This window comes from Chrysemys picta, chromosome 2 (assembly GCF_011386835.1).
Source record: "Chrysemys picta bellii isolate R12L10 chromosome 2, ASM1138683v2, whole genome shotgun sequence".
In the NCBI taxonomy this organism is placed as follows: domain Eukaryota; kingdom Metazoa; phylum Chordata; order Testudines; family Emydidae; genus Chrysemys; species Chrysemys picta.
Window position 1 is genome coordinate 86,399,688 of NC_088792.1, and position 21,842 is coordinate 86,421,529.

The window sequence follows — 21,842 nt, forward strand, 5'->3', positions numbered from 1 at the left end:
AAGTGTCTCAAGGGAGTCTAAAAAGGGAAATGAATCTCTCCACGTAAAACATCCAATCCAAAGAAACTACTGATGCTTATTTTCACCCACTTTCCCTTATTGCTGCAACTGAAATCTTACTATTGTAGCTTGTGTAGATTTTCTTCACTGCCTAGCAGGTGCTAACAATGTTTTGCTGAGAAAATAAGCAAAAGGAGGGGAAAACACTCTGTAATATAACATGGGGCCTACACAGTACTCTACAGCTGTGTTTAGTTTATTTGTTTAGAGAGCTAGGAAACAAAATACAAATCAACATTTAGACTTGTGTTAACAGCTCACAAAACAAGAAATAACATTTAACAGACTCAAAATACAGCAAACCAAGCTTCAAAAATTATTTTAGAGAAAAAAGCACCAAGGATCAAATCTTGTTTCCACTGACGCTAACACAAGTTTGGACCTAATGGTGAACATTAAGAATTTGCGCCCTCCTCCCCAAAAAACCCACATCCCCAATATAGTAGGAGGTCTCCACTGCAAAAAAGAGGCTCAAGGTCTGCAATGAAAAAAATGTAGGCACAAAGTTGTGTCTGTATCTTTTTGCACACCTCAGTGTGTGTAGAGGGAGTCCCGATATTATGGTTTAAATCACCACCCACCCCTTGTATGGCTGTTCCCGAGCACAGTGGAATAACTGGAAAGGATCCTATTGACTTCAGTGGACAAAGTAGTAGTATATACATTGGAAAAGACTAGCTTGAAACTTATTCATTTCTCTCAGTACAGAGGATACTCTAGAACAGTGGTTCTCAAACTAGGCCCACCATTTGTTCAGAGAAAGCCCCTGGAGGGCCAGGCCGGTTTGTTTACCTGCCGCGTCCACAGTTTCAGCCGATCGCAGCTCCCAGTGGCTGCAATTCGCCGCTCCAGGCCAATGGGGGCTGCGGGAAGTGGTGCGGGCCGAGGAATGTGCTGGCTGCCCTTCCCGCAGCCCCCATTGGCCTGGAGCGGTGAACTGCGGCCAGTGGGAGCCGCAATCGACCGAACCTGCGGACACGGCAGGTAAAGAAACCAGCCCGGCCCGCCAGGGGATTTCCCTGAACAAGCGGCAGACCGGCTTTGAGAACCACTGCTCTAGAACACAGTCCCTGTTCGCCCTGTGAAAGAAAAGTAGGGGCAGCCGTGCCAGAGTGGGGATTTTCAAAATGATCCTCAACATTTACCGTCCAGGCACAACATCATCTGTTCCCCCACTGTTTGCTGTGATGATTGATGATAATGAAAAAAACTCCCTGGGCTGCATTCTGTGGTCTGCTACAGCGGTGCCAAGTGGATGAAAACTTAACAAAAATGGCCAAGAGAACATTCCTCTTGCAGTGAGGAAAGCTTCACTGACATAAAGCTGGCATAGAGCGTGTTGGAAGAGAGAGGTAGTGTGACAGGAATCACCAAGGGCCCTACATCTCACCTGATCCTCAGATTGTGGTATGCAAACAACATTTACTCTTTGGATTTAATGCTCATGCTTTGTATATTTGCATTTAACATTCTAGTCAGCATGCCCATCTCTACTATCTCTATTTTCCAATTTCTTGCAGCAGAAAATTTAGATGGTTGAGTTTGGTCACTCACCCATAATGTGTAGGATCCCCTGCGACTGCCCGGAAAAGTCAGCATGCTCTGATCTGAAACAGCAACAGATGCCAGACCGCTGCTTCTGGACTGTGGCCAATTAAAATCAGCCTCCGCCTGCTCAGCTTTACTTTTTTGCTTTCTTATAATCTGTAGGGTTGAAATAGAGAAAGAGAAAAAAAAAAGGTTACTGGAAAGTACTGCCAGAGCCATATGGCTCAAAATGCATTGGCTGTGTCAAGATGAACAGCGTGGAATAGAAAGTTCGAGTTTCCTTTAGCTTCGGCCCCAGCTAATTCAAGTTTGATTTTCACAACCTGCACTTATTTCTTCTTATCTGAAGTCAGAGGATTTGCAAGTGCACAAGAGAGTTACAATGAAGTTATTATCTAATATCTGTAGGAACACCAGAGCTGAATTAAAACAATATGGAAATCTATACCCCACCAATGGTACTTAATGTGATCTATATCTGGAAGCCAAGTATACATTTTCTAAGAATAAGAATGCATAAGTAGATGAATATTGGTATGGAATCGTAGAATAAAGAATATGGGCTTGATTTCAAAAGTACACCTAACTCCTATTGACTTTTAACGGGAGTTAGGTGCTTAAGCCCCATTTCCTTAGATTCATAGATTCTCAGGCTGGAAGGGACTACTGTGATCATCTAGTCTGATTTCCTGCATAACACAGGCCATTGAACTTCTCTGAATTTATTCCTGTTTGAACAAGAGCATATGTTTTAGAACAACATCCCATCTTGATATAAAAATTGCCACTGATGAAAAACCACTTCAACCCTTGGTAAATTGTTCCAATGGTTAATTACCTTGATTGTTAAAAATGTACACCTTATTTCCCGGTCTGAATTTGTATAGTTTCAACTTCCAGCAATTGGATTATGTTAAGTCTTTGTCTGCTAGACTGAAGAGCCCATTTTCTAATATTTGTTCCCCATGGAGGTACTTAAAGACTATAATCAAGTCACCCCTTAATCTTCTCTTTGTTAAACGGAACTGGTTGATCTTCCTGAGTCTAAGGGTATGTCTACACTGGCAGAGCTACATCGCTGGCAGCTACATCGCCACTCAGAGAGCGCTGAAGGGAAACTGCTGTTGTGTGTTCACACTGTCAGCTGCCTGCGCAATAGCATGTTCACACTTGCGGCACTTGTAGCGGTATTTGGAGCAGTGTACTCTGGGCAGCTATCCCATACAGCATTTCTTCCTCTTCTGCCACTAAGAAATGTGGGAAGGCGGAGGTGGTCGCAGGAATCCTGGGTTCTGTCCCAATGCCCAGTGATGCATTGCTTCGCATCCCAGCAATCCCTGTGCTTCTGTCCACATTCGGCGCCATCTTTCAACGGTTTGTGTACTGCGCGCTCTGCCTCTTCGGGCTGCAGGAATGGATCCCGCACTGTTGACCAATATGCTGCTTGCTCTGACTAACACATCACAAGTTACAGTGGAGTTATTCCTTAAACTACAAAGGCAAGAGTTCTACATTGATCTCGCCACATGTTGTAGCTACGACATGAGATTGCTTGTGGCATTCATGGAGGCGGTGACCACAGTGGAGCGCCGCTTTTGGGCTCGGGAAACAAGCACTGAGTGGTGGGAATCACCTCGTGATGCACGTCTGGGATGATGAAGAGTGGCTGCAGAACTTTCAGATGAGGAAAGCCACATCCATGGAACTGTGTGATGAGCTCGCCCCAGCCCTGCGGTGCAAGGACACGAAAATGAGAGCTGCTCTGTTGTTGGAGAAGCACGTGGCAATTGCACTGTGGAAGCTGGCTACTCCAGACAGCTACCGATCAGTCGCTAACCAGTTCGGAGTGGGAAAGTTGACCTTTGGACTCATGTTGACGGAAGTGGGCAGGGCCATTAATCACATCCTGCCCTGAAAGACCGTGACTCTGGGCAACATGTGTGACATTGAGGATGGCTTTGCAAAAATGGGCTTTCCTAACTGTGGAGGGGCAATAGATGGCACACACATTTCAATTTTGGCACCAGACCACCCTGCCACCGATACATTAATTGGAAGGCGTATTTCTCTATGGTTCTCCAAGTGCTTGTGGATCACCGTGGGTGTTTCATGGACATTAATGCAGGCTGGTCTGGAAAGGTGCATGACGCATACATCTTTTGGAACACTGCCCTGTTTAGGAAGCTGCAACCAGGGACTTTCTTCCTGGACCAGAAAATCACCGTAGGGGAAGTCAAAATGCCCATTGTGATCCTGAGAGACCCTCTACCAGGGGCCTCCTCTTCTGTTTGTGCTTTGCCAAGATCTGACAGCTATGACTGGCTGGCCTTCTCCAGGGTAGAGAAGAGCTCCTGGCTGCATGCATCTCTGACCTCTGAGTCGTCCTCTGTCTCTGGGTCCCCCTCCCACTCCACATCCTCTTCCAAGATTTCCTCTTCCTGGCTCAGTCCACTCTCGACTGGCACGCGAGCCACCAAAGCATCCACTCCAGATCTTTGTAGAACTGGCAACTCGTGGGCGCAGCACCGGAGCGGTGGTTTGCCTCCTGTGCCTTGTGTAGGCGTTCCGCAGCTCCTTCACTTTGACCCTGCACTGCACTGTACTGGTCATGGCCCCTTTCTGTCATGCATCATGAAATCTGTCCATAGATAACATAATTCCTGGGACTGGACAGCCTCCTCTCCCTAAATGCTGATGAGGTCCAGCAGCTCGGCATTGCTCCAAGCGGGGGATCATCTGGTGCGTGGAGCAGGCATGGTCACCTGGAAAGATGCACTGAGACCACTGCATGTGTCATCAAGCAAACAGGAAGGGGACATTCAAAATTCCCAAGGAATTTAAGAGGTGGGGCTCACGGTTGGTCACCTGAGGGCAGGGTAGTGGAGTTCAAATCACAGCATTGTGGGACACCTCCCGGAGGCCAATGACAGTGCTGTAATCTACCACGGTGTCTACACTGGCACTGCAGCACTGGCGCAGAAAGCTGTATGCCTCTTGTTGGGGTTGTTTTTTTACAGCGCTGCAACTGTGCAGTTTCTGCGCACTAAGTGCCTTGGCAGTGTGTACACCTCAGGAGTTACACCACAGAAAGCTGCTTTACTATGCAGAAACTTGCCAGTGTAGACAAGGCCGAACACTATAAGGCACAGTTTCAATTCCTTTAATCATTCTCGTGACACTTCTTTGAACCCTCTCCAATTTTTCAACATATTTCTTGAATTGCAGACACCAGAACTGGACACAGAATTCCAGAGTGGTCACACCAGTGCCAAATACAGAGAGAAAATAACCTCTCTACCCCTATTTGAGATTCCCCTGTTTATTCATCCAAGGAACGCATTAGCCCTTTTGGGCACAGCGTTGGACTGGGAGTTCATGTTCAGCTGATCATCCCTCATGACCCTCAAATCTTTCAGAGTCACTGCTTTTCAGAATACAGTCCCCCATCCTGTAAGCATGGCCTATGTTCTCTGTTCTTAAATGTATCCATTTAGCCATATTAAAACACATATTGTTTGCTTGCATCCAGTTTATCAAGCAATCCAGATTGCTCTGTATTGGTGACTTTTCCTCTACATTATTTACCACTCCCCCAATTTTTGTGTCATCTGAAAATATTATCAGTGATGATTCTGTTGGGATATGTTAGGTTTAAGTAGAGACCTGGGAAGCTGCTGGTATGCTGACATGGCATTAGGGAAGAAAGGCACAGACAGACAGTATTTCTTTGTTTAATAAATAAGTTGCCATATTTTTCCCTTCCCTGTTGAGAATTGATAAGCCTTGCAGCTGCATAAGAAATGTAGTTGTCTAAAAAAATACCCTTTGTGTAAAAGAAGGGTTATCTCCCCCTCCCTTCTTTCCCAGCTACAAAAGAGAGCCCTGGGTCATGGCCCCTTCCTCCCTCCCCTGAGAACTGCTGATTAAAGAAATTTGTAGCAACAAATTATTGCAAAGAAATGTATTTTCAAGGTAAAAATGCCTGTATAACATGCGTAATGTTGTGAACAATAGAGAGGGGTGGATATACTAATTGTATGGGTATTTCTATTACTTAATAAGCGTTTTTCGGGTGTTGTACAGATGTAGGCATTTACATACTAACTTAAATAAAAGGAGCGTGCTGTAACTAATCCAGTGCTTACTCGACAATTGGGTCGAGGGGAACAAGTATCGCCATAAAGGATCCCATCTAGTCAATCCGCCTCTGGGTCAACCTGCTCCTTCTTCTAACAGATTCTATGTTTTCTTCCAGGTCATTAATACTAATGTCAACTAGTATGGGGCCAAGAACTGCGGGACTCCACTAGAAATACATCTGCTTAATGATGATTCCCCGTTTACAATTACATGTTGAGACCTATCAGTTAGCCAGTTTTTAATCCATTTAATAGGTGCCATGTTAATTATATATTGTTCTAGTTCTGTAATCAAAATGTTATATGGTACCACGCGAAATGCCTTAAAGAAGCCTAAGTATATTATATCAACCCTATCACCTTTATCAGCCAAACTTGCAATCTTACCAAAAAAAGATTTCAAGTTAGTTTGACAGGTTCTATTTTCTATAAACCCATATTGATTGGAATTAATTATTTTAACCTCCTTTAATCAAGGCTTGTGTCAGCTGCTCCATTATCTTGTTTGGGGTCGATATGAGGCTAACAGAATTATAATTACTATAGTTGCGTTTACTATTTTAAAATATTGGCACAACATTAGCTTTCTTTTAGTCTCCGATAACTTCCCCAATGTTCCATGAGTTTTGAAAATCAACATTAATACTAAACTATCTGTTCGGCCACCTCTTTTAAAACTCTTGGTAAATTGTCCGGAGCTGCTGATTTAAAAATGCTCAGTTTTAGTAGCTGCTGTTTAACATCTTCCCGAGTGGAATGGAATGGAAAGTGTTTCACCATCATCTGATAAGATCACATCATCTGATCCCCCGCTGCCCCGCCCCCCCAATACAGAACAGAAATATTCATTGAACACTTTGGTCTGTTCTGCATCATTATTGACAATTCTATCATTCTGCATTCTTATTGACAATTCTACCATTTTCATTTAGTCATGGACCAATACCATAGTTAGGATTCCTTTTGTTCCTAATATACTTTAAAAATCCCTTTGTTTAGGTCCTTAACTCTGCTAGCCACTGATTTTCCCTTCTGTCCTTTTGCTTTCCCTATTAATTGTCTGTAATTGCTAGCTTTTGGTTTATATTCATTACTGTGAATTTCCTCTTTTGTTCATTTGTTACATATATTTTTATAGCTACCTTCACTTCCCCCCTAAGTGTTTGAAAATGTACCTTTGAAAATCTACTTCATCTGCAGACAAAAAAAGATTGAGTAGTTTATCTAATCCATCTCCCTGCAAGTGTAGGATTGTTCTCTGTAATACTTGAGCTCAATGCAATATTTTTGACACAAATTCGCCAAAGAGATTCAGCCAGAAGGGTTTTTTCAGGCTAGTTTCAGAAAGGCACTTAGGTGCTATTCGTAAAACAGCAAGAGGAGGAGGAGGAGGTGACCTGTTACCCAATAGCCCACTGGTTAGGGCACTCATCTGCAATATGGGAGCCCCCATATAGGCAGATTAGGTATCTGAACCCCAGTCTACCACCTTCCAGGTGAATGCTCTAGCCACAAGGCTATAGAGGAGAACACGCTCCCTTGTCCTCGTCCAATGACGTTTCTAAATTTCCTTTGTTTTAATTTTAAAAAGCAGTTAAAAGTGCCTAAAATCAAAGCAAAATGTTTCATTTGACCCCAAATGAAATTTTTGGTGCTTTGTTTTGCCAAGAAAATTTTTCATTTCAGATCGCTCCAGAACATTTTTTTCCTCGATTACTCGCACAGCTCTATGTAATGTACGTATGCACATTTCCCTGTCTGATTTGTAATGGTCTTTGGGAAATTATTCTATAGTGAAACAGATCTCATCAACAGGCAGCTTTTGACAAACTTGCCAACAGTTCCAATTTGTCTGGGGTGGTCCAGGTTTTTAAAACCTATTCAGGAGAATCAGTCTTCTGACCAATTTCCCAGGAGCTGCTGCAGCAGGAGGCAGGATATTTTCCATTGAGCTGTTCCTCTCCTGGATATTCTTGTCATCCACACATACACATTCAATCCTTTTCTGATCTGTATCATCTTGCGTGAGTTAAATCAAACCTTGATAGACTACAGGGCTGCCTTCTAGCCATTTAATATTCCAAAGAATACAATTCGCAACAGCAAAGCTGCATCACATACCTTCTGCACTATGGTAGTGGCAAGCTCTTCAATCAGTTCCTCCTTATGTTCCCGTAAATAACAAGCCTCGTTCTGTTTGTCCTGCACAAAGATACAATTTATAAATACTACAGAGTCACACTTGAGTGGTATTTGTACAAGATCAATATAAAAATAAAAATGAGTAACATCCTACTTCGCATTGTATGCAGAAAGAACTGAATGTAAATAACTCTAATTTATTGGAATATCCTGTATTTCTGAAGTGGAACATGCGTGCTATCTTGATAATAACTTTCAGAGAAACAGCACACAATTCTTTTAGCTAATGCAGTAAGCTAATACATCACTGCATTACATTTTCTTTGATTTTCACTCACCTTTCCACTATTACTTGAATAAAGAAAAAACTGATCTATATAAGCCAGCTGAATGTTATTAAAATTTTTTACCAGGCTTTCACCATATGTCTCTGCCTTGGAAATGGCTTCTTCTACTGCTTCTTCTGCCACACGTAAGGCCACAGCTAGGGTGTCCATCATACTATGTCCTAGTCAAAAAGCAAACAAAATACCCACATTTATGCTCAGCTGCAAAATTCAGACCAAGATTCTTCAGCTTCAGTAATTCTTAGATCTAGGATTTTGGTATAGTCTATTGCAGAGATACAGAGCCAGACCTCAATCCCAAGCTGATCAAGATGCACAGGAACATAAGAACGGCCATACTGGGTCAGACCAATGGTCCATCTAGCCCAGAATCCTGTCTTCCGACAGTGGCTGGTGCCAGATGGTTCCGAGGGAATGAACAGAACAGGACAATTATCAACAGCCATCCCCCATTGTCCATTCCCAGCTTCTAGCAGTCAGAAGTTCAGGGACACTCAGAGCGTGAAGCTGTATCTTTGACCATGTTGGCTAATGGCCATTAATGGATCTATCCTCCACCAACTTCTTTAATTCTTTTTTGAACCCAGTTGTACTTTTAGCCTTCCCAAATTCCCTGGCAATGAGTTCCAGAGGCTGACTGTATGTTCTGTGAAGAAGTACTTCCTTATGTTTGTTTTAAACCTGCTGCCTATTAATTTCATTGAGTGACCCCTGGTTCTTGTGTTATAAGAAGAGGTAAATAACATTTTCTTATTCACTTTCTCCACACTATACTTGATTTCACAGACCTCTATCATATCCCTTCTTAGTCTTCTCTTTTCTAAACTGAACAGTTCCAGTCTTTTTAATCTCTCCTCATAGAGAAGCTGTTCCATACCCCTTATTATTTGTGTGGCCTTCTTCTGTACTTTTTCCAATTCTAATATACATTTTTTAGATAAGGTAACCCGAACAGCACGCAGTATTCAAGATGGATTTATATAGTGGCATTATGACATTTTATGTATTATTATCTATTTGTTTCCTAATGGTTCCTAACATTGTTAGCTTTTTTGCATGCTGTTGCACATTGAATGGATGTTTTCAGAGAGCTATCCACAGTGATTCCAAAATCTCTTTCTTGAGTGGTAAGAGCTAATTTAAACCCCATAATTTTATATGTATAGTTGGTATTATATTTTCCAATGTGCATTACTTTGCATTTATCAACATAGAATTTCATCTGCCATGTTGTTGCCCAGTTTTGTGAGATCACTTTGTAACTCTGCAGTCTGCTTTGGACTTAACTATCTTGAGTAATTTTATGTTGTCTGGAAACTTTGCCAACTCACTGTTTACTCCTTTTTCCAGATTATTTATGAATATGATAATCTGCATTGGTCCTACTATAGATCTTTGGGGGTCCGGTTATTTACCTCTCTCCACCGTGAAAACTGACCATTTATTCCTACTCTTTGTTTTCTATACTTTAACCAGTTATTGATCCATGAGAGAACCTTCCCTCTTATCACATGAATGTTCACTTTGCTTAAGAGCCTTTGCTGAGGTACATTGTCAAAAGCATTCTGAAAGTCCAGGTACGCAATATCAACTAGATCACTCTTATTCACGTGCTTGTTGTCCACCTCAAAGAATTCTAATAGATTGGTGGGGCATGATTTCCCTTTACAAAAGGTGTGTTGACTCTATTGTGTTCATTTATGCATCTAATCATTCTGTTCTTTATTATAGTTTCAACCAATTTCCCTGGTACTGAAGTTAGGCTTACCGGCCTGTAGGTGCCAGGATCGCCTCTGGAGCCTTTTTTTAAAAAAAATCAGCATTACATTAGATATCCTACAGTCATCTGGTATAGTGGCTGATTTAAGGAATAGGTTAAATACAACAGTCAGTAATTTTGCAATTTCGTATTTGAATTCCTTCAGAACTCTTGAGTGAATACCATCTGGTCCTAGTGACTTCTTAGTATTAAATTTATCAATGTGTTTCAAAACCTCCTCTATTGACACCTCAGTCTGGGACAGTTCCTCGGATTTGTCACCTACAAAGAATGGCTCAGGTGTGGCAATCTCCTTCACATCCTCTGCAGTGAAGACCAATGCAAAGAATTCATTTAGCTTCTCTGCAATGGTCTTGCCTTCTCTGAGTGCTGCTTTAGAACCTCAATGGTCCAATGGCCCCACTGACTGGGAGGCTACCTGCTTCTGATGTACTTTAAAAAAAATTTGCTGTTAGTTTTTCTGTCTTTTGCTAGTTGCTCTTCAAATTCTTTTTTGGCCTGCCTAATTATACATTTACACTTGACTTGCTATAGTATATGTTCTATTCTAATTTCCTCAGTAGGATTTGACTTTCAATTTTTGAATGCTTGCAGGCATTTCACTTGTGACTGTTCCTTTTAATTTCTGTTTAACTAGCTTCCTCATTTTTGTGTAATTCCCGTTTCTGAAGTTAAATGCTACTGTGATAGGTTTCATTGATATTTTTCCTCCAAAAGGATGTTAAATTTAATCACATTATGGTCGCTTTTACCAAACAGTTCAGCTATATTCACCTCTTGGACCAGATCCTGTGCTCCACTTACGCCTAATCAAGAACTGCCTCTCCCCTTATGGGTTCCAGGACTAGCTGCTCCAAGAAGCAGTCATTAATGGTGTCTAGACTTTTTATCTCTGTATCATATCCTGAGGTGACATGTTCCCAGTCAATATGGGGACAGTTGAAATCCCCCATTATTAATGAGTTTTCTGTTTTTGTACCCTGTCTAATCTCCCTGAGTATTTCACAGTCACCATCACCATCCTGGTCAGGTGGTCAGTAGTACATTCCTACTGCTATGCTCTCATTTTTCAAGTGTGGAATTTCAATCCATGGAGATTCCATGTTACAGTTTGAGTCATTTCAGACTTTTACTATATTTGACTCTATGCTTTTTTCACATATAGTGCCACCTCCCCTCCCCCAGTCAGTCATTGCTACTGTATATATTTTGTATGTGTCCCATTGCTTTTCATAGTTCCAGCAAGTTTCTGTGATGCCTATTCTATAAATATCCTCATTTAATATCAGGCACTCAAGTTCACCCATCTTAGTATTTAGACTTCTTGCATTTGTATACAAGCACTGATAAAATTTTTTAAGTATTTAGTTATCTGACTTCATGTGATGTAATTGAATAGGAATCTTTTTTGTTTGACTGTTTCTCTTCATTTCCTGCCTGTACTTTATCAACTTCTAGCCTCTCCTCTTTCCTAGGCTATGGAGTATCCCCAAGGGACGTCTGTCTGAACTGTGTGCTCCTCTGCACCTGTCAACTTTCCCCCCAGCCTTAGTTTAAAAACTCCTTTATAACCTTTTTAATTTTACATGCCAGTAATCTGGTTCCATTTTGGTGTAGCTGGAGCCCATCCTTCCTGTAAAGGCTCCTCCTTTCCCAAAAGGTTCCCCAGTTCCTAATAAACCTAAATCCCTCCTCCAAACATCATCCTCTTATCCACGCAAAGATACTCTACAGTTCCGCCTGTCTAACTGGCCCTGCGCGCGGAATTGGAAACATTTCAGAGAGGGCTACCATGGAAGTCCTGAACTTAAATCTCTTACCAAGCAGCCTAAATTTGACCTCCATGACCTCTCTCTCCTACCTTTCCCTATGTCATTGCACATGCACCTTGATTCTCAGAACCATGATGATGAGCATTGGCATAAACATCTCAATAGACAGAAAAAATGTTGGGTGGTCTGTACCCATTTCTATATTCTGCCTCTCTGGCATGTCTATGTGCCCTGCAGTTCAGATTATGGGGGCGTGACAGCAGTGCTCACCAAAGTGCTGCACTGTAAATGCCCATGTGGACTTTGTAGGCGTGAACTAAAATGTTCCTAGTTTGCATTAACTTAGTCCTCTTCAAACAGGGCTACATTAATGCAAAGTAGGAACCTTTTGTTCGTGCCTGCAGGATTCACACAGGGGAGTTATAGTGAGCACTTTGGTGTGCACTGCTATTCACACCCCCGTAATCTGAACTGCCAGACATTTCCCTAAAAATACAGTATTGACAGAGGCCACTAACTTTCTAAACTTAAATAATACGTAACTTACAATTTTAAATAGAAAAACACAATATTTCTACAAAATCCATTTAGGGAGACTAACAATACTTTAGTTGGGTAGTTATAATGAGAGGAATGTTTGTAACAGAATTTAACAAAACTGAGACCTATATGAAAAACAAGTGTGTATGAGCATTAGGGGAAAATCATGTGTGAGAGAGAGAGAACAAACTCTGAACATGATGTGTACGGTATTAAGAAAACCATATTGAAGTGAATGCATAATAGCCATGATGCAAAACAGATAAAGTCTAGCATGTGCCCTGTGAACCACAGAAGCTCTGGTAACTCACTAAAGGTTTTAGCTAAAAGATTAGTGATCCTGTAAACTTTTCATCACCAGGGACCAATGCGACTTGGAGACCCTCCAGCACTGTAGGCTATTTATCAAATAACTCAGTAACAGCTCAGCTTTAGTGCAAATGAATTTTAAGTAGAGTTACCTTCTGTCTGTCTGTAGAATGTAGAGTCACTGCCACAAATGCTTCCTTCATTTTCTATGCTTCCTTCAAAAAAGCTTCCTTCTGCTCAACAAGACAGCACAACACATATTGTATATGAATATTCAATATATTATTAGATTAAAGTAGTCTTTCAAAAAGTAGTGGTGTTTCTAACTACACCACATGTATAGAAGAGAGTCTGAAAATTCCTGTTTGAATTTCAGCTGTTATACAAAATGTTATTTCTTTTATATGAAAGATTTCTCAGACAGAGAGCGAGAGGATGAAGTTACTTAAATGCAGAACTTGTAAAATGAAAGCTAGTGCAGTGAACTTGCTTTTAACATGACATTTGGGACTTGAAACAGATCCTGGATTTTAAAGGCCACTACTGTATAAATAAAACAAACCCAGACATTTAAACTTGTATTTATCTTCAAATGAAACAAGAGGGTTATCTTACAGTCATACTGAAAATAGAAAAAGGAAGTTAACAATGACATTTAGACGCTGAGGCCTTCTACAGAAAGGTCTCCTATATCCTGCATATCCTTACTTACATATCCTGCATGTTATTACTCATGGGAGCAGTCTCATTTAAAGGCATAATTCAATGAGACTACTTTTGAGCATAAGGAATGCCTCGATGCGTAAGGTTTTGCAGGATCAGTCTCCTGACTTTTTAAATTTTCTGCATGTATTTAAATTAATTCTTTTGTTCCATTTGCATCACACCGACTAAATGTAGCATGCCCGCCTTTATTTTTTCATTTCCATTTTTGAAGGGTTTTTTTAAAAATTGATATGAAGAAAAAAGCAACCTATCTAAATGAAATCTTTTAGGATGGCATTCTCCTGTTCTACCTACAGACTTGCCATGTACTTCTAAGTAGTATTAAAAGAGCCACTTAGAGTTGCCTTCACCCAGGTGCACACAGCCTTGCTATTATTTTTGTTTTCCAAGTGCTTAGCTTATCTTCCAGAAAGAAAGAAAGACAGACAGACTTTATAGAAAACATAAACCCTATAGAAAACACAAACTCTATACAGATTTCAGTCGAATTACACTAGGGATGAATTTGGCCCAGTGGAGGCAAATCATCTCAGAAAGATTAGACTGGTTCTGCTTCTGAATCATTTGCTATTCAATTACAGTAAACGTGCCAGCATGACAGCAAGAAAGCACTGTCCCCAAACTCACTGAATACCTGCAATTACTAGTTTTATAGGGGGATGCATCATCTCTCCATAGTTAGGAAAGAATTACATCTCATTCTAGAAGGCTGATATTGATATTAAATTGATCACATTTCTTCCCCATTTACTAGAGAAACTTCAAATATAAGCCGCAGCTGCAATTCACATGGGGCCAAATTCTATGGCTAACAGGCAAAACTCCAGTTGTGGTATGGGCTGCAGGATCTGGCCTTAGTCAAATTTTGCATTAAGTGCAATGGAAAACCTCAACTCCAAAATTCTGTGCTCATTCATTATCTACACAGAACTCTCAGAGCCCTAAGCATGTTCATGGAGAACAGAAACAGCTGAAATTTGCTTTGTAGATCTGAGAGCAGAATTTTGCCTTATAGATTATCTAAATTTTGATTAGTTAAATAGCTCAAACTTAGCCCAACTCCCTAGATATTTAACTTCTTATATTCCCCCACTGTAATTCTTCTGAAAAATTCTGATTGGGTCCATCATGTGAGTTAATGTGGATGAGCCTATAAGAAATTAAAACTGTACTGTACCTATTATTTCAGAACAAGCACCACTCTCCAGTCTATGTTTTCTGTATAAATTCTTCAGGACTTTGGCACTACCAAAACGCTTGAAGCGACTTTTCACATTATTGTAATACCATTCCAGGGACTGGGTCCTTAGGAGTCTAAAGAGAATAAATGAGCAACAGTTCAGAATGCTTAAAATGAGTCTACATCAAATAAAAACAAAAACTCTCCCTGGACTTTCCTAAAAATTATATCTACTGGGCTCTTTTAAATCAAAAGCCTTATAGCATAATATTTTTGAACACTGTTTCTTGGTTTTAGCTTGAACAAGTCTGGTTTTATGTCAAAATAAGTACTGGAAATGTAGCTAAAAGTCATTCTGATTACAGTAGTAAGTTGCTTGGTTACCATATCAAAATAGCAGATTATATATTTTAACAAATGTACTGAATACATTTTGAAAGGCCATCTACAGTATTATAGAATAACATATGAGGCTATGGTTTTAAAAGTGTTTAATATTTACATGGATTTATAAATAACTCACTATGGAAGAATAGTTAGTTAAGATTTTACAGGGCCTGGAGAGCTCTCTTTTTCTCTTTGATTAAGATTTTTTTAAGATTTATTTTTCATAAACATATACAAACATTTACAGAAAAGAGCTCATTGGACAAGGTCTGTACAAAGAATCTTAACTCATTGCAAGCAAATAAGAATGGGTGGAAAACTTTATTGGGAAACATTCAAATAAATAGTGAAAGTGCCATCATACTGGAATGTGTAAGAGCAAGAACTGTGAGGACAACAAGCCAAAAGACATTGTAAACATCTACATCTTTTCCCAAAAATTAACATGGAACCCGGATTTAGCATCTGTGCTCTGAATGGAAAAAAACAACCCAACTTTGAGTAGATTGTTCCAAAGCCCACTGAATGGAAAGACTCGCAGAGACTTCAGTGGGCTTTGGATCAGGTCCCAAAAGACCAAGAAGATGATGCAAGCCATATCAGCCCCTTTTATGATAATAAACCGTAAGCAAGGGTGCCGGGGTAGCAACAGAAAGTCTTCTCAGAGAGTGATTGTGGATAGCCCACAGCTGACCGGCACAGTCTCAAAAATGGTATCATGTGGAAAGAACTCTACGAATTCCCAGCTGTAACTTAAAACTGACCTCCACCAACAGTAGCCCCAGGAAAGAAAAGCAGTGTTTGCACCAGTGGGTCTGAATCAACTCCCATGTGTTTTTTTTCCACAAATTGATCTGATTTATTTGGTTGTGTACTGTCACATTAGTTTAGTTTATTTTATGCCACACCTACTTACATCAAGTCAGATCACATGTAGCAAAGTGACTGGTATATTCTGATGTGACAGTACTAGAACTTTGTATGTAATTAAGGCAATCTGTTGCTTCCTAAGACCAAGATTTTGAAACTTGGAAGCCAAAAGTTAGCCTTCTAAGACTAACTTAGGTACCTAAATAAGTGGCAGGGCCTGCTCCATGCACCAGCTTACTAAGCAGGTGCTTGGGGTGGCCACTTCGGAGAGGGGCGGCACGTCCAGTTGCTCGGCGGCAATTCGGCGGATGGTCCCTCACTTCTGCTCCGAGCGAAGGACCTCCCGCCGAATTGCCACCGCAGATCGTGATTGTGGCTTTTTTTGTTTTGTTTTGTTTTGTTTTGTTTGTTTGGCTGCTTGGGGCGGCCAAAACCCTAGAGCCGGCCCTGATACGTGGCCTCATCAGAAGTGCTGGGCACCCAGCAACTCCAACTGACTTAAGCCATGATTTTCAAAAATGGAACCAATGGAATAACTGGCTACTTGATTCAGATGGAGTAATTCACTTCTGACACAACTCTAGTTAGCTTGTATAGTATTAATCACTTGGAATTTCTGTGGGATTCCTCTCAGGCACCAAAATAAAAACACACTAAGAGAAAGTGGTGATCTCAAAAGAATGTAATCGTAAGACCTGTTTTCTTCAGCAAGTCTGGGTTTCCTTTGCCTATATGAGGCAAACGACAATCGACAATTTTTCTCCAACACACGTCATTTGATAAGAAATTGTGTTTTCCTTTGAGGGTACTAACTGTATGGTTCTGCCAGTTATATCATTTTTGTCAATTATCTCCACAGATTCTATGCTATGACCAAGCTCACTGTACAATACATGACCCAGGAGTTTCACTAAATGTTCCCAACGGTCTCAAGTGTTCAGGGAGATGCCTACAATGCTAAATGGAATAGCACCAAACAGGTCCATTTATATTCTAGTCCACTTACATGTCATCACTGAAAAACATCTGGTAGAGTATACCTATAACCTACTAATGCAGAGTGGAAACTAAATAAAAGTGGTAAAGTTTGTTCGCTGAATTCTTGCACACCAAAGCCCAGCTATAGATTAATTATATTAGTTGCAGGGCTGCAAATAACAAGAAAATGCATGTATAGCACACAAGTGTCCTTTTTCTGTATGTCTCGGCTTCAACTAGATTCAAGGCAGCAGCTTTCTCTTACTGTGTTTGCACAGTGCCTAGCACAATGATGCCCCAAGCCTGACTGGGGTCTCTGAGAGCTATTGTAATACAGATACTCTGTTAGTATACGAATAATACTAAGACTGATACATGTCCTGACAGAGTTGGCCAAAAATCTGTTTTCTATATGACGTCCTCACAGGTCACATTGGTATGCACATGATCTACAACAGATGAGATATATGGGGCCAATGTCAAAGTGGCGGTCATTGTGCCCAAATCTGTTTGATTGTGAATTAGAAGGCTTTTGATTCCCTACGCTGTGGCTGCCAAAAAGCATTTTGTTCAATTGTAGGATGTCTGTGAAGTCCTGATTAGCAGAACTGTGCTTGGCAGTGGGAAACCTGGTAAATCCATGAATTCAGTCAACTTTTACTCAAAAACAGCTTTCAGCATTTCTTCCCACTATGAGAGTTTTTTCCACTTTATGGATCAATAGCATGATTGATAGCACTATTTGCATCCGTGGTATTAGAATTGTGTCAGAAAGGGAAAAATGCTACATCTTCTCTTGCTGAGTTTCATTTAGATTTGTCCACTAATGTTCTGGAGGGTTGGAAGGTTTGGCCTTCAACCTCTGACATGAACACATGATCTTCATGATGGGTAAAATCAAATTCATGTGTATGGGAGAGGAGAGAGGGCGGGATGCCCATTATTAGTTGAAATTGCTCCTAGCTTAGGACAGTGTTCAAATGCTTGCTTCCCTTAAATGAGCAGTTATTAAATTAATACTCAAGAAACCATGCCTCAAGTTGACAATCTTCCCAACTACCACTCTGTTCCTAAGCTTTGCTTTATGTGGTAGAAAAGCTTGCAACAAAATTACTTTTGTACCATCTGGCCTGACTTCCTTGACCCTTTTCAATGCACCTTTCAGCTGAAGTATAGCATGGAAAATGAATTAGTATCATTAGACAGATGATGATCTAGCTGTGAGCAGAAGTCAGCAATCCATGCTGACTTTTTTTCCTTTTACATCTGTCAGCAGTCATCGATACCACTGACCACAACAATAGCGACTTGCCTGCAGCTGTTGACTGGACTGGATGAGACTGCACTTCAGTGGCTCCACTTTTTCCTCTACAAGGTTGTACCCACACTAGGGAATGTTTATGAAAATTCCTAACACCGTTATCACTAGTGTATCTGCGGCAGCGTTAGCAACATTGGAAGCACTAGCAGAGATGGCTCCATGGCTCTGAGATACATTTTAACACCATGCTAAGTAGCTTAGCGTTGTGCACTAGAGGCATGTGCTTGCTAGCCACCATGCCATCAGGTCTCATTACCACTTTTATGAAAGTATCAAGCTCTTGCAAGTTAGCACCATGAATTCTAGTGCTGAGAGTATCACGGAGCTACCACAGTTGCAGCTGCAGGTTTATGGTAAGCATAATGCTTTAAATTTCTGTATAGGAACTCAGAGATTGTGAGAAGGGCAGATGTGATACAGCTTGGTGGGAAACGGTTTTCCCAACTCATGAACATTTTTGTGTTTTAAAAAAATATCCAATGCTGCATCAGGATGAACTTGAGATCTTTCAAAAAAAAATTGATGAAAAAATTCAGAGTGACAGAGAGAGAGCGAGAGAGAGAGAACTCCACCTCAGAATAGCCAGTAGACTGGAGGTCAGGATGCTTGACTAGGATGTGGGAGATTCAGGTTCAAGTTCCTGGTTTGAATCAGGCAGGGGTTCAAATCCCTGATCCATCTGTTTCAGATCAGGGACTAGATCCAGGTGAGTTCCCTGACCACCAAGCTATTCTGGGATGAAGCTCTCTCCTTCTCCCTCCGACCCCCCCAAAATTCCATGCTGGACCCGAGAAACCTTTTCCAATTACAGTTTAGTTAAAACTGATATGTTCCTCCAAAAACTTTTGGTTTAGATTAATCCAAATTTTCTAATGAAAAACGTTTAGTCAAAAATTTCCTGACCAAGCCAGTGAATTACTAAAAATGAGGCTTGCTTGCCTACGCCACCACATCTGGTTGAGGAGCAAAAATTGGGAACAGTTTTGAAACTTCCTCAGTTCTGGGGGTTGAAAATTTGTAAGAAACCTTATAATCTCCCTTTTGTGATAGTGAGCCACAACAACTCCAGATCTGTGCTTCTATTCTGCATGCATTCTATAACAAATTGCAATGACTCTTCTAAAGCTTTTCAGCCTCTTAACATTCAGATAAGTCCCCATGTCCCTGCTGATTTCTACTGTGGAGAAAGGATCTGGAGAAGAGAATAGCCATCCCTATGGATACCAAAATAAAGGACTTATTCACAAAAGAAATATGGACACTTTCTGCTCATTTCAAAATCCTTTAATGTTGGTCTGTATTTTAAAGCCATGACTCTTCTACATACTGCAAAAACGGCTTTTCTATGTGCCTAGAATTATGAAAAGCTACATCATAGCAACCACCAAATCTTACACTGGAGCACTTTTCCCCTCTTATCTATATTGCAGTGTGTGCAAATTCTTTCCATGAAATAAAAAGTTCATATTTGAAGACTATTAGTCATACACACATAAAAGCAGCAGCACTGGCTGAAGTTATTTATTTGTATTTCTGTGCTACAAAGTCAGCTATGTCTGTATATGTAAACAGCTCTAAAATCCAAGGCCACTATTTATGTTACATAAAATCATTAGGAAGGTGAATCACATTTCAATGCCTTTTGTTATGGAAACAACATTGTGGGTTTGGAATCAGTACTACTACAATATGTAAAAAATATTAGTCAACTTCTGTTCAATAAAGAAAAGCTTGACAGAGTATGAGAGACTGATTTTTTTAAGCGAGAGAGAGAATGAGGCACTAATAGAATAATGGACTCAGAGCAATGGATAAATCGGGGCATACTGTGAACAGTTCCTGTGGCTGCTTCCTCACAGCACTGTCAATACTCCCCAACCCTGGCTGCAATACCCACCTACTCCATTCCAGGCTCTCTCCTGAGAAGGAACAACTGCAAGTTGTGCTGTGTGATTGTGATATGAACAAAAATTCCCTAGGGATGAGATCTCCTAACACATTTTTACTTATGATCATAGGGCGAACATTTGAAAGACTTCACTCAAACATTTCTACAAGCCGTCAAAAAATCCATTACACAACACGCAGAAGATAAACAAAGCGATTTATCATTTAACATTCATAGTCTTCTAATAACATGACACAAGTTAGGGGCACTCATTTTGATTAAAGGTCAGTGCAGCAAACCCCTTTCTCTAGAACTCTAAATGTTAACACAATGGAAATGGAAAGGATGTTCATGTTTTTAGAGGCTGTTTATAACATAGTTTAAACTGGGAGAAAGCACACAGAAATTGTAGAACACTGAAAATATTCAGTGACCTCCATAGTGATTAGGAGTAAAATTTCAAACATGCTTAAGTGATTTAGGCACTTAAGTGACTTGTGAGCTCAGGTGCTACTGAAGACTTTAACATACTCACAAGTTGTCTCAGCCACATGTGAAAGTGAGGGAGGAAATATATAGTAGGTCTGAATTTCATCCCTGTTGATGTACGCTGATAGCGAGGGCCTCATTTTCAGCTCAGCCTTAACTGGACCTGTATTTTTGCAGGTGCAAAGGTCCTTTAGACATTCAACTCCCTGAATATGCCCCCCCAAAACATCAAAGTGACCTAAACTGCAGGTGCAAAATGGTACAGTAGAACTTCAGAGTTACGAACACCAGAGTTATGAACTGACCAGTCAACCACACACCTCATTTGGAACCAGATGTACACAATCAGGCAGCAGAGAAAAAAAACCCACTATACAGCACAGAACTGTGTTAAACATAAACTACCAAAAAAATAAAGGGAAAGTTTAAAAAAAGATTTGACAAGGTAAGGAAACTGTTTGTGCTTGTTTAATTTAAGACGATTAAAATCAGCATTTTTCTTCTGCACAGCAAAGTTTCAAAGATGTATTAAGTCAATGTTCAGTTGTAAACTTTTGAAAGAACAACCTTTTTGTTCAGAGTTATGAAAAACCTCCATTCCCAAGGTGTTCGTAACTCAGAGGTTCTACTGTACTTGCAAGTATTTATGCCTGAAAATCCACTTGTCTGTCCTGGCGAATCCCTAAATACTCGAGTTAAATCTTTTTATGTACATTTTATGTCATCCTTTTAGGGCACCTTAAGTGCACTAGCCCTTTGTGTCTGGATGGATCTGCACAGAAGAATGTCTTGGCTTTTTCAGCTTTGCTGATCCTGTTATGGTCCTTTCCTCTCACCTTACAGGGCACCTTCTCAAGTTTTCTGATTCCATGGTGGAAATCACACTGTGCGTTAAATTATGCCCTCAGTTACACCAGTGCAACCCCACTGACTCTTGTGAGGTTTCACAGGTATAAATGGAGTTCAGAAATTTGGCTCTATGAATACTAAGTAACTAACTACAAAAACAACAAGGAGTCTGGTGGCACCTTTTGCCACCAGACTCCTTGTTGTTTTTGTAGATACAGACTAACACGGCTACCCCCTGATAAGTAACTAACTAGATGGTAATAATTATGTAGTAATATACTTTCAAGTAACATTTGGGAGTTCATATGGCAGAAAATATACATAAAATTTGTTCCCATTAGAGCCCAAATGCTAGATTAAAGAGTTTATTTATATAAAATCACTGTAATCACTGCAGCAGCACCTGCCAATGCTGAGATAATTATGGGTTTTTGTCAATGTTTCCATTATAAACCCAATTTTTCAGGTGTTTATAACTCAGTTACAATTTTTCTCCTAGCTTCTTAGTTCATAAGAC

At 40.5% G+C, this 21,842-nt stretch overlaps 1 protein-coding gene across 12 annotated transcripts in view; it reads right to left on the reverse strand.

Annotated features, from left to right (window-relative positions):
• Positions 1–21,842, reverse strand: part of MYRIP (myosin VIIA and Rab interacting protein) — a 373,571-nt gene that overhangs the window by 66,620 nt on the left and 285,109 nt on the right. For all 12 annotated transcript variants that reach the window (XM_065587122.1, XM_065587126.1, XM_065587123.1 and 9 more), the window contains 5 exons: positions 14,541–14,677; positions 12,790–12,870; positions 8,300–8,397; positions 7,869–7,949; positions 1,615–1,764 (listed from right to left, as the gene is read on the reverse strand). In XM_065587122.1, coding sequence (XP_065443194.1) covers positions 1,615–1,764; positions 7,869–7,949; positions 8,300–8,397; positions 12,790–12,870; positions 14,541–14,677 — 547 coding nt within the window. The remainder of the gene's footprint in view (positions 1–1,614; positions 1,765–7,868; positions 7,950–8,299; positions 8,398–12,789; positions 12,871–14,540; positions 14,678–21,842) is intronic.